Genomic DNA, 27,636 nt, shown 5'->3' with positions numbered 1-27,636 from the left:
GCATCAACATGGATGGGACTGCAGGAGACTATGCTAAGTGGAATAAGTCAAGCAGAGAAAATCAATTATCATATGGTTTCACTTCTTTGTGGAACATAATGAATAGCATGGAGGACATTAGGAGAAGGAAGGGAAAAATTAGAGGGAGGGGGGGAATTGGAGGGAGAGATGAACCATGAGAGACTATGGACTCTGAGAGACAAACAGGGTTTTAGAGGGGAGGGGAGAGGGGGGATTGGTTCGCCCTGTGATGGGTATTAAGGAGGGCAGGTACTGCACGGAGCACTGGGTGTTATACGATAACAATGGATCGTGGATCACCACATCAAAAACTAATGATGTATTGTATGGTGACTAACATAACATAATAAAATTTAAAAAAACAAACAAAATAAATAAAAATAGAGCTACCCTATGACCCAGCAATTGCACTACTGGGTATTTACCCCAAAGACAGAGGTAGTGAAAAGAAGGGCTGTATGCACTCCAATGTTCATAGCAGCAATGTCCGCAATAGCTAAACTGTGGAAAGAGCCGAGATGCCCTTCAACAGATGAATGAATAAAGAAGATGTGGTCCATATATACAATGGAATAGTACTCCACCATCAGAAAGGATGTATACCCAACTTTTACATCAACATGGATGGGACTGGAGGAGATTATGCTAAGTGAAATAAGTCAAGCAGAGAAAGTCAATTATCATATGCTTTCACTTCTTCGTGGAACATAAGGAATAGCATGGAGGACATTAGGAGAATGAAGGGAAAAATGAAGGGGGGGAAATCAGAGGGAGAGATGAACCATGAGAGACTATGGACTCTAGGAATCAAACAGGGTTTTAGAGGGAAGAGGTGAGGGGGAATTGGTTAGTTTGGTGATGGGTATTTAGGAGGGCACGTACTGCATGAAGCACTGGGTGTTATTCGAAAACAATGGTTCATGGATCACCACATCAAAAACTAATGATGTATTGTATAGTGACTAATATAATGTAATAAAATTTTTAAAAAATAAAAAAATAAAATAACAATTATAATCATACTAGCTGGGCTTGAAAAAAGAATGGAAGACACTAAAGAATCCTACTGCAGAGATAAAAGAACTAAAACTACATTAAGCTAAAATTAAAAAATGCTATAACTGAGATGCAATCACAAATGTACACCAAAAGAATGAGGATGGATGAAGTAGAGGAATGAATCAGTGAAAGTGAAGATAAAATTATGGAAAGTAATGAAGCTGAAAGGAAGATGGAAAGAAAGGTAATAAATCACGAAAGTAGACATAGGGAACTCAGTGACATATTAAAACATAACATTCGTACTATAAGAGTCCCAGAAGATGAAGAAAGAGAAAAAGTGGCAGGTTTATTTGAGAAAATTATGGCTGAAAGCTCCCCTAATCTGGGGAAGGACACACATATCAAAATTTAAGAAGCACAGATAACTCCCATTAAATTCAACAAAAACCAAGCATTGCAAAAGCATATCAGAGTCAAATTAACAAAATACACAGCAAAGGAAAGAATCCCGAAAGCAGAAAGGGAAAAAAGTCCTTAACCTACAAGGGAAGAGAGATCAGATTCACAGCAAATCTGTCCACAAAAACTTGGCAGGCCAGAAGAAAGTGCCATGACACATTCAACATGCTATATAGGAAAAATATGCAGCCAAGAATTCTTTATCTAGCAAAGCTGTCATTCAGAACACAGGAGAGAGAAAGAGTATCCCAGACAAACAAAAACTAAAGGAGTCTGTGACCAGTAAAAAGCCTTGCAAGAAATTATAAGTGGGACTCTTTGAGTGGAGAAAAGAAATACCAAAAGCAACAAAGACTAGAAAGGACTGGAGAACATCACCGGAAACACCAACTTTATAGGTAATACAATGGCACTGAATTCATATATTTCAATAATCACTCTGAAAGTAAATAGACTAAATGCTCCAATCAAAAGACATAGAGTATCGGAATGGATTAAAAAAAAAATGATCCATCTATATGCTACATACAAGAGACTCATTTTAGAACTAAAGACACCTACAGATTGAAAGTGAGGGGCTAGAGAATGATCTATCATGCTAATGGAGTCAAAAGAAAGCTGGAGTACCCATACTTATATCAGACAAACTAGATTTTAAAACAAAGACTGGAACAAGAGATGAAAAAGGGCATTATATCATAGTTAAAGGTCTATCCATCAAGAAGATCTAGTAATTGTAAATATTTATGCACCCCACATGGGAGAACCCAAATATATAAAACAGTAACAAACATGAAGGAACTAATTGATAAGATATTGTACAATGATAGTAAGGCCCTTAACACCCCACTTACATCAGTGTACAGATCATCTAAACAGAAAATCAACAAGGAAACAATGGCTTTGAATGGCACACTGGAACAGATGAATTTAGCAGATATATTCAGAACATTCCATCCTAAAACAGCAGAATACACATTCTTTTCAAGTGCATGTGGAACACTGTCTAGAACAGATCACATATTAGCCCACAAAACAAGCCTCAACAAATTCAAAAAATCGAAGTCATACTATGCATCTTTTCTGATCAAAAATCTGTGAAACTAGAAGTCAACCACAAGACAAAATCTGGAAAGACCAAGAATACATGAAGGTTAAAGAACATGCTACAAAATAAATAAATAAATAAAAAAATAAAGAATGGGTAAACCAGGAAATTATAGAAGAAATTTTAAAAAATACATGGAAGCATATGAAAATGCAAACATGACAGTCCAAAACCTTTGGGATGCAGCAAAGGCAGTCAATCTGAAGAGGAAAGTATATTGCAATACAAGCCTACCTCAAGAAGCAAGCAAAGTCTCAAATACACAACATAACATTACACCTAAAGGAGCTAAAAAAGGAACAACAAATAAAGCCTAAAGCCAGCAAAAAAGGGAAATAAAGATTAGAGCAGAAATAAATAATATAGAAACAACAACAGCAACAACAACAACAAAACAGAACAGATGAATGAAATGAGGAGCTGGTTCTTTGAAAGAATTAATAAAATTGATTAACCCTTAGCCAGACATACCAAAAAAAAAAAAAAAAAGAGAGAGAGAGAGAAAGGACCCAAATACATAAAATCATGAATGAAACCGGAGAGATCACAACCAACATCACAGAAGTACAAAAATTATAAGAGAATACTATGAAAAATTATATGCCACCAACCTGGTAAATCTGCAAGAAATGGATGAGTTCCTAGAAATGTACCAACTATCAAAACCGAGACAGGAAGAAATAGAAATTCGAACATACCAATTACCAGCAAAGAAATTGAGACAGTAATCAAAAATCTCCCAGAGGGGGGCAAGATAGTGGCTGAGTAGCATACCTCATTTCATCAGGTCCCTCAAACCATTCTGAACACACACGAATTCAACCTGAGATATAAGAAGATTTATCTGGATCTCCACAAGCAGAAAAACTACTACTTTTTGCAAGGTAGGAGGTGCAGAACCTTGAATCTTCAGGGGAAATATCCAAAGATAATATCCATAACCCGGCAGCAGGAAAGTGATATAACACCCTAGCAAAAAAAAAAAAAAAATCGGGACTCTCGGAAATCTATTCTAGGGAGAGGCACCCCCTACTGAAAAGGGCACAGGGGGCAAATAGGGCAGAATTCTAGGTGGATCATTGTGGTCTCAGGCTTCCAGGAGGTTCAGAAAGAACGGGGGAGCCTGAACTGATAGAGTGCCCACGAAGTGGAGGGGGGAGACTGGTTATGGTCAGCGAGTCCAGAGGGGACTTCAACTCTGGGCCCCATAAACCACGAGCAGAGCCAATAGGGAGACAGCCATCTGCCTGACCACGCTGAAAAGGACTAGAAGGTGCGGGCTGTCTAAGATCCTGGGGGAGATATAGAACAGCTTGTGCCCATGACAGGGACAGCTCTCAGGGCAGTGTGGCCCACGAAGAGATGCTGGGGCAGCACCCAGCAGGACCTAGGAGCTGTGGAAGAGGATACACATGCGTGAGCCCACGGCCGCTGGTAGTTGTGGAGTTACAAGGCACAGAGATGCTGGTGGGTCCCCATAACTCCCCTGGGAGAGGTGCAGTGGGCACGATTTGCGTGTGTCTCTGGAGTCTGGTACACGCAGAAGTGAAGACAGATTGACTTGGAGAATTTATTGGGGAGGGGGGACCATGACATTGCGACTGACTTTGGGCCAGAGATTCCTGCACTGCCATGTTTCCTCTGACCCACTAAAGAGAAGTGGAAAGACATGAAGCCCATCCCCCTGACAAGGGGTGGGACAAAGACCAAGAAGCTGAGCAGCAGGCCCCTCCCCCAGCAGACAGACTGCAAGAACAGGTGAATAATAAGCTTATTACCCAAGGACTGTAAAACTCCAGCACCAGGGGAAAATAATACAGGGAGCTCCAATTCCCTCACGACTTGCTTATACTTCAGGCTAAAATTTTACATTCCTTTTTTAGTTTATTTTCTTATTCTTTTTTTTTAACCCTGTTCCTGTTTCAAATAGATTATTTCCCAACCTATGTTTTTAATTCACTTCTTCAGTTTTCTTTTTTTCACATATATATTTTACAGATTTATGCCCCATACTAGCCCGTTTTTCACTCTATTCAATTTTATCTTGATATATATCAAGTTCTGATTTCTTTGCAATTTTGGGATATAGTGTCTTCTAACACAGAGACCAAAAATCAAGCAGGAACAGGCAGATAATCCTGCTGTGTCCAGCCTGAGAGATTATAATGTCTCTCCCAGCCCTCCTTTTCTTTTCTTTTTTTTTTTTCCTGTTCTTTTTTCTTTCTTTTTTATTGCTTTGGATCATCTTGGATTTGGAGGCGTATCTGTGGTACCATTTGACCAATTTGAATTTTTTCTAAGGTGCATTTTGCTTGGGTAGTGGTTGATATTTTGGACTCTGTACATTCCCTCAACCATCTCTCAACAGAATGACTAGGAGGAGGAACTCCCAACAAAGAAAAGAACCAGAGACAATGTCCTCTGCTACAGATCTAATGGATATGGACGTAAGTAAGATGTCAGAGACAGACTTCAGGGTAGCAATCATGAACTCAATAACTAGCCTTGAAAAAAGCATTAGTGACAATATAGAATCTCTAGGGCAGAAATGAAATCTAATCAGACTGAACTTAAAAATGCTATGAATGAAATGCAGTCTAAACTGGATACTCTTTTTTTTTAATTTAATTTTATTATGTTATGTTAATCACCATAAATTACATCATTAGTTTTTGATGTAGTGTTCCATGATTCATTGTTTGCATATAACACCCAGTGATCCATTCAATACATGCCCTCTTTAATACCCATCACCAGGCAAACTGGATACTCTTAACGGCTAGGGTAAATGAGGCAGAAGAATGAATTAATGCCTTGAAGATAAGCAGATAGAAAGGAAGGAAGCTGAGTAAGATAGGGATAGGCAGCTAGTAGCACATGAGGACAGACTTAGATCAATGATGTCATGAAACATTCCAATGTCAGAATTATTGGAATCCCTGAGGGGGTGGAGAGAGAAAGAGGACTAGAAGGTATATTTGAGCAAATCATAGCTGAGAACTTCCCTAGTCTGGAGAAGGAAACAAGCATTTGTGTCCAAGAAACAGAGGGGACCACTCCCAAAATCAATAAAAATAGATCAACACCCTAACATATAATACTGAAACTTACAAATCTTAGAGCCAAGAAAGCTATCCTGAGAGCAGCTAGGGGAAGAGATTTCTTACATAAGGAGGGAGGAACATCAGAATAACATCAGACTTATCTACAGAGACCTGGCAAGCCAGAAAAGACGGGCAACGCATATTCAGGGTACTAAATGAGAAGAACATGCAGCCAAGAATACTTTATCCAGCAAGGCTGTCATTCAGAACAGACAGAGAGATAAAGAGCTTCCAGGACCAGCAGAAACTGAAAGAATATATGACCACCAAGCCAGCCCTGCAAGAAAAATTAAAGGGGATTCTAAAAAAAGAAAGACCCCAAGAGTAATATAGATGAGAAATTAACAGAGACAATCTATAGAAACAGGGACTTTACAGTAAATAAGATGGCACTAAATTCATATCTTTCAATAGTTACTCTCAATGTGGATGGGCTGAATGCTCCCATCAAATTGTACAGGCTTTAAGATTGGATAAAAAAGCTGGACCCATTCATATGCTGTCTATAAGAGACTCATTTTGAACCTAAAGAACACCTCCAGATGGAAAGTGAGGGGATGGAGAACCAATTATCATGCCAACAGACCTCAAAAGAAAGCCAAGGTAGCAATTCTCATATCAGAAATATTAAATTTTAAACCAAAGACTGTAGTAAGAGATGTAGAGGAACACAGTATCATACTTAAAGGGTCTATCCAACAAGAAAATCTAACCACTGTAAATATCTATGCCCCCAACATGGGAGCAGCCAACTACATAACCCAACTATTAACCAAAATAAAGAATCATATTGATAATAATACACTAATAATAGGAGATGTCAACACTCCACTGTCAGCAATGGACAGATCATCTAAGCAGAAGATCAACAAAGAAACAAGAGCTTTGAAGGACACATTGGACTAGATGTTCTTTGTAGATATATAAAGAACATTCCTTCCTAAAAGAACAGAATACTAATACTTTTTGAGTGTACACAGAACTTTCTCCAGAATAAATCACATACTGGGTCACAAATCAGGTCTGAACTGATACCAAAAGATTGAGATTATTCCCTGCATATTTTCAGACCACAGTGCATTGAAACAGGAACTCAACCACAAGGAAAAATTTGAAAGGAACGCAAACACGTGGAAGTTAAAAAACATCCTGCTAAAGAATGAATGGGTCAACCAGGAAATTAAAGAACTTAAACAAATCATGCAAACCAATGCAAATGAAAACACATTGGTCCAAAACCTATGGGATACTGCAAAGGTGGCCCTTAGAGGGACATAACATAGCCATCCAAGCCTCTCTCAAAAAGTTAAAAAAAAATCAAAAGCACAAGCTAACCTTACAGCTAAAGGATCTGGAGAAAGAACAGCAAATAAAGCCTAGACCAAGCAGGAGAAGAGAAATAATAAAGATTAGAGCAGAAATCAATAAAATAGAAACTAGAAGAACAATAGAACAGATCAATGAAACTAGAAGATATTTTTTTGAAAGAATTAAAGTTGATAAACCTCTGGCCAGACTTATCCAAAAGAAAAGACAAAGGACCCAAATTAATAAAATCATGAATGAAAGTGGAGAAATCAAGACCAATACCAAGGAAATAGAGACAATTATTAGAACTTACTACCAGCAGCTATATGCCAACAAACTAGGCCATCTGGAAGAAATGGATGCATTCCTGGAAACTTATCAACTACCAAGCCTGAAACAGGAAGAAATAGACAATCTGAACAGACCAATAACCAGCAAGGAAATTGAAACAGTAATTAAAAACCTCCCAAAAATCAAGAGTCCAGGGCCAGATGGCTTTGGGAATTCTACCAAACATTTAAAGAAGAAATCATACCTATTCTACTGAAGCTATTCCAAAAAATAGAAATGGAAAACGAACTCGTTTTATGAGGCCAGCATTACCTTGATCCCCAAACCAGACAAAGACCCCATCAAAAAGGAGAATTACAGACCAATATCCCTGATGAACATGGATGCCAAAATTCTCACCAAGATCCTAGTCAATAGGATCCAACAGTACATTAAAAGGATTATTCACTGCGACCAGGTGGGTTTTATTACTTGGATGCAAGGGTGGTTCAACATTTACAAAACAATCAGCATTATAGATCACATTAACAAAAGAAAAGACAAGAACCATATGATCTTCTCAATTGATGCAGAAAAAGCATTTGACAAAGTACAGCATCCTTTCCTGATTAAAACTCTTCAAAATATAGGAATAGAGGGAACATACCTCAATATCATAAAAGCCATCTATGAAAAGCCCACAGCAAATATCATTTTCAATGGGGAAAAACTGAGAGCTTTTCCCTTAAGGTCAGGAACATGACAAGGATGCCCACTCTCACCATTATTGTTCAACATAGTACTAGATGTCCTAGCCTCAGTAATCAGACAACAAAAAGAAATAAAAGGCATTCAAATTGGCAAAGAAGAAGTCCAACTCTCATTCTTCACAATGACATGATACTTTATATTGAAAACACATAAGACTCCACCCCAAAATTGCTAGAACTCATACAGGAATTCAACAATGTGGCAGAATACAAAATCAATGCACAGAAATCAGTTGCATTTCTATACACTAACAATGTAACTGAGGAAAGAGAAATTAAGGAATCATTCCCACTTACTACAGAGCACTTATGAAAGAAATTGAGAAAGATGCAAAAAAATGGAAAAACATCTCATGCTCATGGATTAGAAGAATAAATATTGTTAAAATGTCTATGCTACCCAGAACAATTTATAAATTCAGTGCAATCCCTATCAAAATACCATTGACATTTTCCACAGAGCTAGAACAAATAACACTAATATTTGTATAGAACCAGGAAAGACCCCAAATAGACAGAGAAAGAATCCAAAGTTTTCTTGGTTGAAAAAGAAAACCAAAGCTGGGGACATCACAGTGCCAGACTTCAAGCTATATTACAAAGCTGTAATCATCAAGACAGTATGGTACTGGCACAAAAACAGACACATGGATCAATGGAGCAGAAGAGAGAGCCCAGAAATGGACCCTAAACTCTGTAGTCAACTAATCTTGACAAAACAGGAAAGAATATCCAATGAAAAAAATCTCTTCAACAAATGGTGCTGGAAAAATTGGACAGCCACATGTAGAATGAAACTGGACCATTTTCTTACACCATACAGAAAAATAAACTCAAAATGGGTGAAAGACCTAAATGTGAGACAGGTACTCATCAAAATTCTAGAGGAGTACACTGGCAGTAACCTCTTCGACTTTGTCCACAGCAACTTTTTGCTAGACATGTCACCAATGGTAAGGGGGGAAAAATGAACTACTGGGACTTCATGAAGATAAAAAGCTTCTGCATAGCAAAGGAAACAGTTAACAGAACTAAAAGGCAATCTATGGAATGGGAGAAGAGATTTTCAAATGACATATCAGATAAAGGGCTATTATCCAAGATCTATAAAGAACTTATCAAATTCAATACCCCAAAAAACAAAGAATCCCATCAAGAAATGGGCAGAAGACTTGAATAGACACTTTTCCAAAGAAGACATCCAGATGGCTAACAGACACATGAAAAGACGCTGATCATCACTTGTCATCAGGGAAATACAAATCAAAACCACAATGAGATACCACCTCATACCTGTCAGAATGGCTAAAATTAACAACACAAGAAACAACAGGTGTTGGGGAGGATGCAGAGAAATTGGAACCATCTTGCACTGTTGGTGCAAATGGAAACTAGTGCAGTCACTCTGGAGAACACTATGGAGTTTCCTCAAAAACTAATGATGTATTATGTTGGCTAATTGGATTTAAATTAAAAAAAAAAAACTCAAAATAGAACTACCCAGCAATTACACTACCAGGTATTTACCCAAAGGATAAAAAAATACAGACTTGATGGGGTACATGGACCCCAATGATTATAACAGCATTGTCAGCAATAGCCAAACTGTGGAGAGTCCAAATATCCTTCAAATAATGAATGGATAACAAAGATATATGTGATGGAATATTACTCAGCCATCAAAAAGAATGAAATCTTACCATTTACAATATCATGGATGGAGTTAGAGTGTATTATGCTAAGTGAAATAAGTCAGTCAGTGAAAGACAAATATCATACGATTTCACTCACATATGGAATTTAAAAACCAAAACAGATGACCATATGGGAAGGGGGAAAAACAAACAAACTGACAGAGGGAAATAAACTGTAAGAGTCTCTTAATGATAGGGAACAAACTGAGGGTTGATGGAGGGTGTTGGATGGGGGATGGGCTAGACGGATAATGGGTATTGAATAGCACACTTGTTGTGATGAGCACTGGATATTGTATGTAAGTGATGAATCACTGAATTCTACTCCTGAAATCAATATTGTGCTGTATATTAACTAAAATTTAAATAAAAATTGAAAATAAAAGAAAATAAATATAAGAAAATGTGAAGAATTGTTTATAGTAAGGTTAGGGGGCGTACTAAATGGAGATTCTACCTATTCAAGGCTCCCTACTGCCACCTACAGCATCCTGAATGAGATCACATCTAAAAGGTAAGTGAAGGTCTTTAAAGGCCATGAGGTATTTGTATATTTTTTTCATGAATTATTTGTACATTAGTTGTCAGGAGATGAGTCCTGGTTCCCACCTCTCTAACAAAGAGTGGCCAAAAGTGTTCTACCACTGGTTGCCACCCCATCGTGAGATGCCAAGTGTTTCCATGTAATAGTTCCTATTTCTAGGAGGTTCTGAGGCTCAGTGATGCCCCACCATCCTTAGCAGCTTCTCAGAAAGGAAAGTAAGTGGCACCCAGCCCTGAAGTCTCAACTTCCACCATCCACACATATGCCCAGTTTACAAAGTACAATACTCTTCACTTAAGCAGGAATAGCAATTCTCCAGACCCTGACAACCTGCCCTTACAGGCTCATTTTATGACATATAATGCCCTTTTATCCCCATTATATGGTTTACACCTCATAAAAGCCCAAGAAGGCTGTCAAGGGGTGAGGGGTAATCATTCCCATTTTACAGAAGATGAATACTTTGCTTCTCAGAGGGAAAGCAACTTACCCTAGCTCTCACAGCTTCCTGGGAGAATGGAAAGAACAAAGGATTAAGAGTCACAAGACCAAGTTCTGAGAAAAGTGCTTTAAAATATGTAAAGTTCTATACATTTGGAATTTTAAGAAACTGTAATGCCAGGGCCAGGCCTAGAACCCAAATATCCTGTCCTCCAGACCAGAACTCTTGCTGCACTGATGACAGAGAAAGAAACAGCAAGTAAGGACAAAGAGAAAATTATCCCTCCAAAAATAACTGCAAATTGCATTTAAATAGAACTTCACAACTTCCTAAGTATTGCAGACTTTTATAGTATTTCAACCTCATGGCAACCTTCTGAGAGAAGTACAGCAGGAAATAGGAATTTAAAATTGTAACTATCCACACACATACTTATTCCTCTTTCCTGCTGTATTTTTTCTCATTAGCACTTAGAACTAACATAATATGTACTACTTAATCATTTGCTTAACATGTATCTTCCCTACGGAAATCTATTCCATGAGGACAGGATTTTTGTTTGTTTTGTTCACCATTCAGTGCCTAGAACAGTTCCTGGTACATAGCAGATCCTCAATAAATGTTATTGAGTAAGTGAATGAATAAATGTGTATGTGGTGTGTATGGGTGTGTGTGTGTGTAGAAAGGGAGAGACAGAGACAAGGAGAGACAGAGAGAATGAAAGAGAGAGAATGGCCTATTTTGCATATGAGCAAACTAATATCCAGAGAAGTTAATTTTTCCCAGGAAGGACTTCTGAACTTTCCCATTTCACCATTTCAGCCTATTCCCCTCACCTTACTGCCTGGCTGGTTCAGGGACATCTTACCTGGGCAAAGGGAACATGTACTACAAATACCTTTTTTGGGCCAGCTCCAGACATGGTGGCTACAGGTAGCCTGGGGTTTGCTCGTCATCAGCACACTCTTCCATTCCACAAATATTCAGAGTGTCTGCTATGTACACAAAAGGTACTCTGTCAGGCTTCACTGTCCTTTACACACCCCAAAACTCATAAACACTCAAAAGGTTTCCCTGAGTGTTCACCATTCCTGGACTATATAGTGGTGAGGGAGAAAGGAGAAAAAGTTATTTGAATTCTCAGCATGTGGCCTGAGAGTCCCACAGAATTGTGTCTACCTCATAGGATGTTTGGAAGAATTAAATTAGATACCCATGCAAAACATTTAGAAAAGTGCCTGGCACAAAATAAATGCTGGCCTGGTAAATATTAGCTATTTTTCTCAAGCCTTATTGCATTCATGATCTTATTACTGGTACCCTTCACCTCTGGAATGAAGGAGGCCAGTCAAACATCTACTTGTGGCAAGTGGGGAGAGTAATGCTTGAGGAGTTACTATAAAGTTACAGACCTACTTCTCATCCTGACTCCGTTCGGAGATAGGTGTGTGGAGAAGATATTTCATCTCTCCCAGGTTTAGTTTCCCCAACTTTAAAGTACAAACACTGTTGTGAGACTTATATGAATTCATATGTGTGAAGGTGTTTTGAAAATGCAAAACACCAAACAAATGTGAGAGATTATTATTGTATTAAAATAATAAAGGCTATCATTAATTAAGCCCTTGTTATGTGAAAGACACTGTATCAAGTGCTTTACATAGATTAAATCATTTCATCCTAACAATAGTATTAATAACCAGGTACTACTATTTTTCAAGTTTCACAGATAAGGTATGATGGTTTATTTTATGTGTCAACTTGAGTGGACCACAATGCCCAGATATTTGGTCAAACATTATTCTGGATATTTCTGTGAAGGTATTTTCGATGAAATTAACACTTAAATCAGTTGACTTTGAATAAAACAAATAATATTCAATAATGTGAGTGGGGCTAATCTAATCAGTTGACAGTTTTAATAGAACAAAGATTGACCTCCCCTGAGCAAGAAGGAATTCTGCCAGCAGACTGCCTTTGGACTTAGACTGCAACTCTTTGTTTTGCTGGCCTACCCTGCAGGTTTTGGACTTGTACCTCTATATTCACATGAACAAATTCCTTAAAATCTTTCTCCCTCTCCCTCTGTAGACACACACGCACACACACACCCTGTTGCCACTGTTTCTCTGGAGAACCCTGACTAATATAAAAGGAAACTTAGAATGGTTAAATCCCTTGCCCACAACTACACAGCTAGTCAGTGGCAGAGCCAGAAGCTTAACAATCATCTTCCTCATTTCCTCCCTGTCCTACACCTCTTTCAATCAATCCAGCAGCAATTACCATTGATTCTATCTCCAAAAATGATGTTAAATTTTCCCTCCTCTCCCCAACCTCACTGACTTCATTTCTGCAGCAGTCCCTTCATTGGGCTTGTCATCTCCACTTTTGTACTCCTCAATCCACTCTCTATAGAGTTTGTAAAAGTCAACTTCTCAGATTAATAAGTCAACCCCATCATTCCACTGCTTCAAATGCTTCCTATTGTACTTAGAATAAATAGTGTCCAGCACTGTCACATACACTGAGCATATTAACTCACTTAATCTTCATAATAACGCTATGGGTGGTACCATTATTATCCCAATTTTTGAGAGGGCATAACTGAGGCACAGTAAGTTTAGGTAACATGCTCATGGTCACAAACCTAAGAAGTAGCGGAGTCAGAATTTGAACCTGGGCAGTCTAGTTCCAGAATATGTGCTATTAACCATGGAACCATACTGCCTTTGAGGATAGCTGATGCACACCTTCCCTGGGCCTACAAGCTCCTTGGCCCTACAAGGCCCTGTGTGAGCTGGTCCCTGCCTGACTGTCTACCATTCTATCATGCCACTTGTCCCTCTCTCCCTGTGCTCCAGTCATGCTGGCCTTCTTTTTATCCCTCAAGCATAGCAGACTATTTCAACCTCAAGGACTTTGTACATGCTATTCCTGCTGCCTCCCCCAAACTCCCCACAAACCTCATTGTCTCTTTCTTTTCTTTATTATAATCCAAAGTTATTAAGATCTTTCCCTAAATCTCTACACAGTTGACTCAACTTAATGTCACTTTCCTGAGTATGCTAGGCAGACCCTTTCACAAAATGTTTCCTCATGACAATAGGGCTTCTTAGACCTAGATGAATGTATTTCCCTCCACTCCCTGGTTTCCATTACTGAACAGCTTAATCACTTGCAGAACTAGTCATGTTCTAACACACACATATACAAATGAAAAACAGCATGATGAGAAAACTTCTCAAAACAATGGGCTCCTAAGGTGTTCCTCTCATCATGTCATGTGTTTGGGATCTTTCTCAGTCTCTCCTCAAGCAGAGAATTCAGGAAACCTCAGGCTTGGGTAGGAGGATTTGTTCCTTGTAAATGAAATTCTTATTGCATCTCTTAGCACTCAGCAAAACGTTAGGTCTGGTCTTCTGAGGTCTGAATTCAGGGCAGAAGAAAAGATTGTATTCTGCCCATCCAAGTGAATACCCCTCTGTCTTGTCAGAAATACTAATTACTCCTTATATGGATAGAGAATAGCAGAGTTCACACAGCCCTTTCCTGTCTACTCACTCATCTGATTCTCACAGCATACTCAGAAGATAAGTGAGGCTATGTGATGGTTAATTTTATGTATCAACTTTACTGGGCCACAGGGTACCCAGACATTTGGTCAAACATTATTCTGGGTATTTCTAGATGAGATTAACATTTGAATCCATAGACAGAGTAAAGCAGAGTGTCCTCTCCAATGTGAATGGGTCCCGTCCAATTAATTGAATACCTAAATAAAACAAAAATGCTAAGAGGGAAGTCCTCCTGCCTGACAGCTTGGACTAGGACATTGTGTGTGTGTGTGTGTGTGTGTGTGTACTACCTCTAGCTATCAATGCAACCTCTCCCCTTTTCTTACCCTCTCCATCTGTGCCATGAAAGGAGCCCCCCACCACTCAGTCTTATGTCATTGCCCTTTCTAACAAGGCAAAACTTTTGAGTATGGTATTCAAGGATTCAAGGTCTTTCTTGATGTGGCCCCAGTTCACCTTGCCATGATTACTGGATCCAGCCACCCCAGAGCACCCATATTGTATTTCCAGAACATACTATCCCTTTCATGCCTCAATTATTTGTCTAATGTTGTTCCCTCTGTTGGGAACAGTTTTTGGTTAACCTACCATGCCTACTCCCCACACCAGGCCAACTCCATCATCTGAAAGGCTTGAGAGTACAGCTTAAATACTTCTATTCTAGGAAGCCTGCTCAATCCTCAACCATATTCTTGCTCTTCTGTACTCACATCACCATCTTGTACCTTCTATAGTATTTCACCCAGGCTGACTTATGTCTACCCTACTGAATTATAAGCTCCTGAAGGCATAAACCACATCTTGTCTTGACTATCCCACACCTCAGCCTGAGATACTTCCCTGGAAAGAGTAGCTGCTTGATAAACATCCATATTCTTAAATGGCCTGTTAAAATCCATTGCAGCATTTTTTATCATGGCAAATGACTGGAGAGGAACTAATTGACCATAAATAAAGGATACAATAGAATCTTATGTAGCCATACAAAAAGAGGCATATCTGCATGTAATGGTATGAAATAATCTTCAAGAACAGTGTTAATTGAAAAAAAGGCAAACAGAGAACTGTTGAATATGCTAACTGTATGAAGAAAAGAAAGTGTGTGTGTGTACATAAGTAAATGCTCAAAAAGGCATAGGATATATCTATACAAACACCTAAGAAACTTATGACTGTGGCTGTCTCTAGACTGTGTGACTGAGGACCAGAGGCAGAAAAAAAACTTATGAAGACTTAATTTTTACCCCAATGCCTTCTCTGCTCTTTGAATTTTGTACCGTGTGCATATATTACCTATTCAGGATAAATAAATTTTGTCATGCATCTATTACATGGGGAAGGGAACATATTGAGTTGTTATTAAGTATTAACATAAATTTCTTTTTCAGATTAGCTAGAAAGGACCCTGAGGAATGTAATATGATTAGTTGGCAATTGCAAACAAATGAAGCTGTGGTTCTGAGCCAAATGGGATGGGCTCTGGCTCTGAAGGGAATATAAAAATAAAAACAATAAATATTTATATAGCTTTTACTCTCCTCCAGGCATTGTTTAAAGTACCTTACATGCATTCACTCATTTAATCCTCACAACAACACTATCAAATGGGTGTATACTACTATTTTCCCAGCTTTATTTATTTTTTTAAATATTTTATTTATTTATTTATTTATTTGACAGAGAGAGACACAGCAAGAAAGGGAACACAAGCAAGGGGAGAGGGAGAAGCAGGCTTCCTGCTGAGCAGGGAACCAGCCCGATAACGGGGCTTGATACCAGGGTCCTGGGATCATGACCTGAGCCGAAGGCAGACACTTAACGACTGAGCCACCCAAGTGCCCCTATTTTCCCAACTTTAAAAATGAGGACCTTGAGGTGTTAAGTAGGCTGCCCAAGACCACACAGACAATTAGTGGCCAGAACAAGTATTTGAATGCAGGCAATATGGTTCCAGGGTCTGTGCTCTTAAACATTATACGGTGTTGCTAATACCAAGATGGAGTGATGAAAGCTAGAGAACTCTGCTTGCTGTATCACCAGCACCTAGCAGTTTATAAATAATCAATAAATACATTGGATAAATGTATGAATGGATGGATGGACCAAATAAATTGATGTGTGCATGGGTGAGTAAATAAGTGAGGGGATGAGGGATGGATAGAGGGATGGGGGTGAATGGGTTGTAGCTGGGTGGGTGGGTTGTGGAAAGAGTAAGGCTTTTTAAATCAGATCTTGATTTGAAATCTGATGCTGCCCTTTATTTAGCCCTGGGCAAGGTACTTAAACTTTTATCCCTGTTTCTAAGCCAGACTAGGCTATGAACTCTCAAAGGGCAGGGACATTTTTCTGTTTCATTCCCTGCTTTATCCCCAATGACTAAAAGAGTACCTATCACATGGTAGGTGCTCAGCAAATATTTGTTACATGAACTTATCAACTAACAAATGTGGACATTAAAACCCATTTTGTAGGGGCTAATGTGAGGATTGACTGAGATTACATTTAGTATAACTGGCATATAACAGGTGAGCTTCCCTTCCCTTGCCCCCTACTAATGAAGATTGCAGAAGGCACACTTAAGTGGGAATTGAGATACGTGGATTCTTTTCCCAGTTACTGAGTAGCTGTGTGGTTTTGGGTCAAGCACTTTCCCCTCTGAGACCCAGTTTTCACAATCTATAAAATGAGTGGTATTCAACATTTTGTGTAACAGGTGGGGGGGGGGATGCAGGGCAAGCAAAACCCTTTTCCAAAACCTTAAGCAACAATCCAACATGTAAAGAAAAAACCCCAGGTGCTCTTCTTCATAGATCAAAGATGGGAGACCTGAATTTCTGGCTGCCCCTGCCCACCTCCTCTCCTTGAGGCACTGCCATGGTAATTCTAGGGCATTCAGGTAGGTCTGCAAACCTTTTCTGTAATGGGTCAAATAGTGAATGTTGTAGGCTTTGCAGGCTATATGGTCTCTGTCACAAGTGCTCAACTCTATCTTTGTATCATAAAGGCAAAATGGGCATGGCCGTGTTTCCATAAAAATTAATTTTTGGACACTGAGATTTGAATTTCATATAAATTTTCATATAATTTCATGTATATGTCACAAGATATTATTCTTTTTTCAATCTTTTTCCAGCAATTTAAAAATATAAAAACCATTCTTAGCCTGTAGGCTGGATTTGACTGGCAGACTGCAGTTTGCTGACCCCTGATCTAAGGAGTTGGACTAAATTATTCCCAATGTCCATCAACTTGGACATCATAGCTGAGGCAGCCCAGAAGCAACATGAGCACTATAAAGAATAAAGCCTGAAACTATACTTGCCATGAAATTCTGGAAAGTAGATAACAGAGTGGACTTGATCTGCTCTAGGTTAGGAAAACACCTCAAAAAAGAAGGCTCAGGTTTTGTTCCCATCCCTCATTTCCCCAGGCTGAAACGGATTTTGAAATACTTAGTAGTTCATCTATTGTCAGAACTTCATCTGTCACTAATACCTCTCAATCCTCTGAGCTCCATATGTAGATCATCAACTGCCTACTGGATATGCCGCATACGAGGCTTTCCAAACATCTCAGACTCAACATGGCTCAGACTGTACTTGTCATCTCCTCTCTCCACCTCCTCCCTAAACACTGTTCCTCATTTTGCATTCCTCATTTCTGTGAGGGATATCACCATTCATTTGGTCTCAAAAGAAGACTCTGTCACTGAGAGGAAGCAAAGGAATACTAGGGTATGTCACGTCTTGATTGATCTTTCACCAGATTGATGGTGGTATTTTAACTATGGCCACATCAATCAGGCTATGGCTTATAGTCCAAAGTCAAATTCAAGTCCTGAGATTCTGTGTTTTTACGCTGGCAGACATACATGTGAATTAACTGTGACAATGACTGTAGGTTGTCTCCCCACAGCCCACTCTCCCCTTCTTCTTTTGTATCAGAAACCTTGCAGCTGATTGTTGGCTGTGCACATTGCCACCCAGTTTACATGACTACTTTCCCAAGTTTCCCTTGCAACTGAAAGCACTCTTGTAACTCAGTTATTTTTTATTTTATTTTATTTATTTGACAGAGAGAGAGAGATAGCGAGAGAGGGAACACAAGCAGGGGGAGTGGGAGAGGGAGAAGCAGACTTCCCGCTGAGTAGGGAGCCTGATGCGGGGCTCGATCCCAGGACCGCGGGATCATGATATGAGCCGAAGACAGACGCTTAAAGACTGAGCCACCCAGGTGCCCCTTGTAACTCAGTTCTGACCAATGAGGTATAAGTAGAAATATTAAATAGGGCCTTTAGGAAGATTTCTTTAAAAAGGATAGTCAAGTTCTTTTCTTCTTGTTTTAACTTTCCTGTTTCTTAGAATGTGGATGTTAACAAATGTTCTGGAGCCTCCACAACCATCTTGGACCATTAAGCAACCTCAACAATGAAAACTAAATGCTGGGATGGTGGAACAGAGAAGTTCTTAAAAGCTTCATGAAGCTGCCATACTGGCCCTGATATGCTTATCTCCTGACCTACTTTGTGTGAAATAAAACCTGTGTGTTTTAAGCCAGTGTAGATAGATCTCTGTAATTCATAGTAGAATCAAGCCAACTATTAAACTTACTAATTGGCCATTTTATCTTACCTATTCAGAGATTTTCACCAAATTCAACATTGTGGCTTTTATAAAGGTCACATGAAATCTGGCATGGAATTTAGTCTACGATTTCATATTCTTTTCCAAAGCAGTGGCATACCAAGGGTGGGACAATAGAAGTGGGCAACCCTTAGTGCAGGCAATGAAGGAGTGCACTATCCTCAAAACTGCTAGAACTCATACAGGAATTCAGTCAAGTGGCAGGATATAAAATCAATGCACAGAAATCAGTGGCATTCCTATACACCAACAACAAGACAGAAGAAAGAGAAATTAAGGAGTCGATCCCATTTACAATTGCACCCAAAATCATAAGATACCTAGGAATAAATCTAACCAAAGAGGTAAAGGATCTGTACTCAGAAAACTATAAAATACTCATGAAAGAAATTGAGGAAGACACAAAGAAATGGAAAAACGTTCCATGCTCATGGATTGTAAGAACAAATATTGTGAAGATGTCAATGCTACCTAGAGCAATCTACACATTCAATGCAATCCCTAGCAAAATACTATCCACTTTTTTCAAAGAAATGGAACAAATAATCCTTAAATTTGTGTGGAACCAGACAAGACCCCAAATAGCCAGAGGAATGTTGAAAAAGAAAAGCAAAGCTGGTGGCAACACAATTCCGGACTTCAAGTTCTATTACAAAGCTGTAATCACCAAGACAGTATGGTACTGGCACAAAAACAGACACATAGATCGATGGAACAGAATAGAGAGCCCAGAAATGGACCCTCAACGCTATGGTCAACTAATCTTCGACAAAGCAGGAAAGAATGTTCAATGGAAAAAAGACAGTCTCTTCAACAAATGGTGTTGGGAAAATTGGACAGCCACATGCAGAAGAATGAAACTGGACCATTTCCTTACACCACACACAAAAATAGACTCAAAATGGTTGAAAGACCTAAATGTGAGACAGGAGTCCATCAAAATCCTAAAGGAGAACACAGGTAGCAACTTCTTCGACCTCAGCTGCAGCAACTTCTTCCTGGAAACATTGCCAAAGGCAAGGGAAGCAAGGGCAAAAATGAACTATTGGGACTTCATCAGGATAAAAAGCTTTTGCACAGCAAAAGAAACAGTCAACAAAACCAAAAGACAACTGACAGAATAGGAGAAGATATTTGCAAATGACATATCAGATAAAGGGCTAGTATCCAAAATCTATAAAGAACTTATCAAATTCAACACCCAAAGAATAAATGATCCAATCAAGAAATGGGCAGAAGACATGAACAGACATTTTTCCAAAGAAGACATCCAAACGGCCAACAGACACATGAAAAAGTGCTCAACATCGCTCGTCATCAGGGAAATCCAAATCAAAACCTCAATGAGATACCACCTCACACCAGTCAGAATGGTTAAAATTAACAAGTCAGGAAATGACAGATGTTGGCAGGGATGTGGAGAAAGGGGAACCCTCCTACACTGTTGGTGGGAATGCAAGCTGGTGCAGCCACTCTGGAAAACAGTATGGAGGTTCCTCAAAAAGTTGGAAATAAAGCTACCATATAATCCAGCAATTGCACTACTGGGTATTTACCCCAAAGATACAAATGTAGGGACCCAAAGGGGTATGTGAACCCCGATGTTTATAGCAGCAATGTCCACAATAGCCAAACTGTGGAAAGAGCCAAGATGTCCATCAACAGATGAATGGATAAAGAAGATGTGGTATATATATGTGTACACACACACACACACACACACACACACACACACACACACAATGGAATATTATGCAGCCATCAAAAATAATGAAATCTTGCCATTTGCAATGACGTGGATGGAACTGGAGGGTATTACGCTGAGTGAAAGAAGTCAATCAGAGAAAGACATGTATCATATGATTTCACTGATACGAGGAATTCTTAATCTCAGGAAACAAACTGAGGTTTGCTGGAGTGGTGGGGGGTGGGAGGGATGGGATGGCTGGGTGATAGACACTGGGGAGGGTATGTGCTATGGTGAGCACTGTGAATTGTGTAAGACTGTTGAATCACAGACCTGTACCTCTGAAACAAATAATACATTATATGTTAAAAAAAAAAAAAGAGGAAGATAACAGGAAGGGAAAAACGAAGGCGGGAAATCGGAGGAGGAGACGAACCATGAGAGACTATGGACTCTGAGAAACAAATTTAGAGTTCTAGAGGGGAGGGGGGTGGGGGGATGGGTTAGCCTGGTGATGGGTATTAAAGAGGGCACATACTGAATGGAGCACTGGGTGTTATATGCAAACAATGAATAATGGAACACTACATCAAAAACTAATGATGTAATGTATGGTGATTAACATAACATAATAAAATAAAATTAAAAAATAAAAATAAAAAAGGAGTGCACTATCTATACAGATTTTTTTAAAAGATGAAAAGTCAAAGTATGTTTTTTTCACTATGGATCAGTAATTTTAAACAATGTCAGTAATAAAATACTCCTCCCTGAATAAAACCTTTGTTGGTCAAAATTCAAAGCAATTGTTGTTAAACAATTTAAAACTGAGTTTTAAATCATCACCTTATATTACTTTCCTTTAATAACACTGTATTCTATAGGGAAGTGGATTCAGTTGTGCACCCCCCCCCCATACACAGACTTTACAGGTGTTCCTTCAGTTCATTTCACTTGCAAAGCTTTAAAATCATTCAAGGTAGCTTTGGGTGAATTTCAGTCTGCAATCCCTCTGGTACTATATGTTTCATCATTTAAATAGTAGGTTCAAAGTAAACAATGATAGCACAGGGATTGTAAAGTCAAAGAAATAGAATGTAAATCACTTCAATTCTGTCATTCTATTTGATCAACTGGAGTTTTTATTTGTGCTTAAAATTTAAAACAGCAAAAACAATACAAACTGCAATGTGTACTATTTTTGTTCAGTAAGCACACATTTTAGGTTATATGTGAAATGTTACTGAATTTAAATATCTTTTAAATTGAAGTTTATTCTTTTTCATTGCTAATTATTTTAAAATTAAAAGCAAAACAATAAAATAATTATTAGTACTGATTACTACATGATTATTATTCAAAATACTTTTGTCATATAAATGAGGGTATTAAAATGAGTTATTCCAGATATTATATATGTTAAGTATACCACATCTCTAAAGTAGTAATAATATAATTAATCTTATTGTCCAGAATCCTAGAAAGCAAGGAACAGGCTCACTGGTAATTCACATAGAACAAACCCTCAATTAGCCCCATCAGAGGCCAGAAACCCAAAGCAGATCATTTGATCATTGACTTAGATGTGAAATGTCCTTGCCTACATCCACCCATCCTTCATTCATTCTAGCCCCACACTCAGCCATATGAGAATCAGATGGGTGGTCAGAAAGGAAAAAGGAATGTGTTGGGAAAACTGGACAGCCATTATCTACAAATGATTCTGGGTATAGCCTTTTTACCCTCATCCAAGCCACCATCACCTCTAACCTGGACTATTGTAAGAACCTCCTTACACTTTTTACCTTTGCCCCACTACAATTTATTCTGTTAAATTTTAAGTCAGATTATGTTCCTTACATATTCAAACCTTCCAAAAGCTACCAATATCACTCAGATTAAATGTTCCTGGGGAAACTGGCTTCCATGCTGTTCCTTAAACAAACAAGTTGTGCTCCACCTCTCTCTCCACAACGCCTCCTCTGGCTATTTCTTATGTGTAGAGCCTTCTTCTCCTAAATATCTGCACAGAGCTTGTTTCTTCATTTCCTACACATCTCTGCTCAAATGTCTCTTAATCAGAGAGGCTCTGAATCATCTGTCTAATATATCATCCCATCCCCTATTTATCTCTATTCTTTTACCAGGTTATCTTTTTCTTCTTAGTGCTTAGCACCTCCTGCCATATTATATATTAATTTGTGTAATTGTTTAGTGAACACTCAGCCTCCAGAATGTAAGATCCATGAGAATGTAGAATTTGTTTTTGTTCACTGTCTCCAGCACCTAAATCAGTGCCAACTCATAGTAGATACTCTATATTTTTTTAACAAATTAACAACCTCAATAGCAACTATGAAATAAGGTATTTTACACCCATTTTATAGATGAGAATACTGAGGATGAAAGAAGTTTGACAACTGGCAATTGTTTCAGAGCTGAGAAGTATAAAAGCCAGGACTTCATCCTCAGACTTGTGACTCTGAGACCAGCATTCTTTCCACTCTATGCCTAACCCAACACAAATTGCATTGCAAACAGAAGTTATGAATAAATATGCTAAACAATTTACCATCAAAAATGAACTCACAGGTTTTTTAACACTCTACTGAGAAAGATTTTATTCTGTAAAATCCTTACCGATGTTTTATGTTCAAGGACTTTGATTCACATGTGACACTTGCAATCAGTTAAAATAGTCAAATGTTCTAAAAAGAAACCCCACTATTATAAAAAGCCTAATATAAATTTCAAGCACTTTGCAAATGAAAGAACAAGGAGTAAAGACCTTTTGACTGGCAACATTATAAAATGGTGGCTAAATAAATATTCCTTGTCTTTTTTTTCATAATGAGCCACTAGTTACATTTTGTCCAACATTTACTTTTAGGAATCTGAGACTCTCAGACCTCAAAGGAATTTTGGTAATCATCAATAGGCCCATTTAACAGGTAAGAAAACTGAGGCCCAAACTTTCCTATCAAAACAATAGCAGGGCCAAGACTAGAGATTTCCTGCCTCCAGACTAGAATAAAGTTTCTTGATTTCTAGGAAATGATTAAATAAATGCTTTCATCATATAATATTCACCACTCAAGTCCCCTAAAAATATTATAAGAATTCCCCATCAATCTTTAACTCCATAGTCTCTACAAGGTATCTGTTACTCCCTCTTTTCTCTCACACACAAATGGCAAAACTCCAGATTTCTCCCATTACTTCAATCTGTTGTCAATGGGTGGCTCTTGACCCTTATGCTAAAATATATTTAGAAGAGGTGGGAGGTCTCACCCATACTCAGCTGCCAGAAATACCAGGACTGTCATGTTTTGTTTTGTTTTTCAGACAAATTTCATGACATTAGTTCATCCTGAAAGAAGTTCTTTCCCAAGATCATGGCTGTTTGTCCCTCTCTGCCTATCAGCACCATTTGAACTGAAGTTTCTGTGAAGCAGTGGAGAGGGACAATGACAAAAAGACAGAAGACTCCTGTGCTAGACTCAGTTTTGCCTTCATGGAGCTGTTTGGCCCTGGGCAAGTCTCTCCCATTCTCTGGGTTGCCGCTTTCCTGAATGGATGACAAGGACTTGAAGGTGTTTTCCTGATCTAACCTTTTCTGGTTCTACAAACATTTGAAACAGCTTTGATGGGACCCCAGGGAAAGAGGGAAGTCTGAGAAGAGTCTCTTAAAGCTCTGGCATATAGGAATATAAACTGGATGCCTTTAAGAACCAGTGAAACAGAATCCTAAGGAAACCATGAGGAAAGGAGGAGGACAGCTCCTCTGAATACAGTCCTAATCCATACCAAATTCCTCTCCCCTTCCAGAACAGGAGTAAAAAATGAGTTAAATATCAGTTTTTACCAACTGCTTCAGGCTAATTTTCTTCAGCTGTGGGTTGTGGCTGGCAGTGCAGAAGTGTGGGCTAAGATTGCCATCAGCACCTGCTGACCCAACCCAACTGCCCTCTAAGACCCTCCTGCCCATGCCTCCAAACCCCCAGAGTCCCTGACCAGACTTGAGCTACCTCTGGCTGAGTGAGAGATGCATCAAGATGCAGCCACCACTTCCTCTCTTCAAGGGAAGTCATTCCAAGGTCTCCAGGTGGAGATGGGAGCACCATAGCATACAATGAACTGTTGGAGGATAATACTAAACACACACACACACAAGCACACACTCCTTGAATGGGGTTGGGGATAAGAAAGAGCTCTTCTAACTGAATAGGGCTCAGACCTAATCCCAGGATGAGGGTTTCTGCAGCTCTCTCTCCTTTACAAAACCCCAAGTGTGAACAGGGTGACTCCAGCCCAGGCAAGGAAGAGCTCCAGGGCCCCCCTATGCAGCGTCCCTGAGAGTCACTCCCTGGCCCTCAAGCCCTGAGACTGGCCAGAGTGAAGGGGTACATGCAGCCTTTTTGGGAGACCATGAATCTCTCCCATACTGCCTTCTCCACAATCCCAAGCTTTTTGATTACCCTCTCCCTCCCAAACCCATACCAGCTCACCGGGCACCTTCAAGACTCACTGTTCCCAAAGACCCTCTGCCAGCCCCCCTTGCCTCATTGGCCTTCCAGGTGACCCCCACTCTCATTTCACCCCAATGGGGGGGAGTACGTAGGGATGCGGAGGGGGATGGGAGGGGTCTTTCTTCAGCAGGCGAGTGAGCAAGGGCTCCTAAAATGGCCACAGCAAGCTCGCTACTGTCTCAAGGACAGTGGCGGAGAGGGCGGTGGGCAGAAGCCAGGGGCCTCACTGCAGGGCGGCTGATGAAGAAGCCGGAGGTGGAGGGTGGGGCCAGGGGGACTGAGGCTTAGGGAGGGTAAACCGGGGTTATATGCACTCACCATTCCTGATCCGCCCCTTATCCACTGCATGGTGCCCGCGAAGTCCGGCTTCTCTGAGGCCTGCGTGGCTGGCGCGGGTTGTCTCAGGCAGGCTGGGCTGGCAGGGCTGGATCGAATGAAAGCCCAAGCGCCCCCTCCGCCTCCCCTCCTCCACAGCCCTACAGCTCAATCCCCTCCGCCCCGGACCTCCCCTTCAGTCAGGTTGTTCCATCCCAGCTGGCAGGCTCTGCCTCTCCGCCCTCCAGCTCCAGGAGTGCTTGACTGAGAGAAGCGTAGGAGGAGGGTCCCAACCGACTGCCTTTGTCCCCTGCCAAGGCTTCAGAACTGGGAGGTGGGGTGCAGGGAGAGGATGGGGGTAAATGACCTTCACCCGGGAGAAGGCGGAGGCCACCTCTTTCTGCCCTCCCCTCCGTGCTGTAGTTAGATGCTGTTTATTGTGGGGCTCCCAGCTGTGCCAATTGTGTCGAGTCAGCGAAAAGTCCTCTCCAAAGTTGCCAGAGGTGTTAGGCCAACCTCTGAAATAATAAGATCCTGCTCCAGTGGAGCCATGCCAACACTCTCCTGCCTCCCTTCCCCCAGCCCTCGCTCTGCATACTCCCCTCGGATCCTTTCTCCTATTGTGTACTCTTTTGGGGCTTTCATCCTCATTACTTTCGCTTCTCAGGAAAACCGTGTGAACACAGGCGTTAGTATCTTCATTTTACAGATAAATAAATGGAGATTTAGAAGATGGAAGGGACCTATCTAAGGTCACATAAAAAAGATAAAGCCTCAACTTTACCCTCTGCAGCTTTCCAAGCTTCTTTTTGCTAACGCAAGTGCGTGTGCGTGCGCGCGCGCCAGCGAGAGCGCGGACACACACACACCGTTCCAGGATTCTCCCTCACATCCTCAGGAATATGAAAGGTAGCTTGTTGATGGATGAATTTTCCATTTGCTTATTTTGCTGAGAATGAGTCAAAAGAACATCAGCAAAACAGGCAAACGGAGAAACCACCCACCTCTTCATGATATCCCTAAATCTGGGCAGTGCAACCCAGGCTGACACCTTTACAGCTGCTGAGTGTTGACATTGTTGGTCACATTCACACCCATTATTATTCCATGTAGTCCTTACAATTACCCTGTAAGAAGAACATGACAGGGAGTGTTAACTAGCCCCCTATTAAACACATAAACACTGAAGCCCAAAGATTGAAAGACATTTGCCTTAGGTAGCACAGCTAAACAAGAGAAGAATCCAAGTCTCCTGACCCACAGGGCAGGACAGGCAAGAATGGTATTACAAAAACAAAGGTTGCAGCTTCAGCAAGAGGGAATTAAAATATGACATCAGAAGGAAGTGCCTGAAGATGATTGGTATGAAGACATCACTGGCATGCTACACACACATACTTATTTTCCTCTATGTCCTAGCAGATTCTCCCCACTTCATCCAAGCCATTGTTTTTGGCCAGACAGAGCTGGCCAAAGATCTAAGCATCTGCTTTGATGAACACCCAGTCCTGGGAGGGATAGGAGCAGAAGGTGAATGGTCCTTTGGCAGGCAAGGGATTCTTGAATCAAATGGGAGCTTATCCTGATTAGCCTTTCAACTTCCTCCCAAGGTTGATTGTCTAGTAATTCTACAATGGTCTCCTCATTTTCTCATCTCTGAGCCTTCACTCACACTGAGCCTCTTGGATGCACCTTTCCTGCCAGCCAGCCCAGTCAGGCTGTCATGACTCTAAGATTTCTTTAAGATCCAGCACTAGGCACACCGTCTCTAGGAAGCTTTCCTGGAATACTCCAGGCCCTGGTTTTATTATCTTTTATCTAACTCCTATGGCACTACCATTTTTCCTTCTCAATTGAAAATGGTCTTTTACATACTGGTTGTTACAGGCTGAATTGTGTCCCCCAAATATTTATATGTCGAAGTCTGAACGCCCAATGCTTCAAAATATGACTTTATTTGGAGACAACATATTTTTATTTTTTTTCAAGATTTTATTTGACAGAGCAAGAGAGCACAAGCAGGGGGAGCAGCAGGGGGTGAGGGAGAAGCAGAGGGAGAGGGAGAAGTAGGCTCCCTGCTGAGCAGGGAGCTGGATCAGGCAGGGCTCCATCCCAGGACACTGGGATCATGACCAGAGCCAAAAGCAGATGCTTAACAAACT

General features: G+C 40.1%; 1 protein-coding gene across 1 annotated transcript in view; it reads right to left on the bottom strand.

The window, feature by feature from the left end:
- The window catches only part of ARHGEF9 (Cdc42 guanine nucleotide exchange factor 9), a 241,721-nt gene extending 216,159 nt beyond the window's left edge, over positions 1–25,562 (bottom strand). Inside the window, exon 1 of the mRNA XM_035004955.1 lies at positions 25,478–25,562. Coding sequence (XP_034860846.1) covers positions 25,478–25,507 — 30 coding nt within the window. The 5' untranslated portion in view covers positions 25,508–25,562. The remainder of the gene's footprint in view (positions 1–25,477) is intronic.
- Positions 25,563–27,636: the final 2,074 nt, after the last annotated feature.

This window comes from Mirounga leonina, unplaced genomic scaffold (genome assembly GCF_011800145.1).
Source record: "Mirounga leonina isolate KUSES-001 unplaced genomic scaffold, KU_Mleo_1.0 Mir_101097, whole genome shotgun sequence".
In the NCBI taxonomy this organism is placed as follows: Eukaryota; Metazoa; Chordata; class Mammalia; order Carnivora; family Phocidae; genus Mirounga; species Mirounga leonina.
The sequence above is the reverse complement of the archived record's forward strand: the minus strand, read 5'-3'. Positions and strand labels throughout refer to the sequence as shown.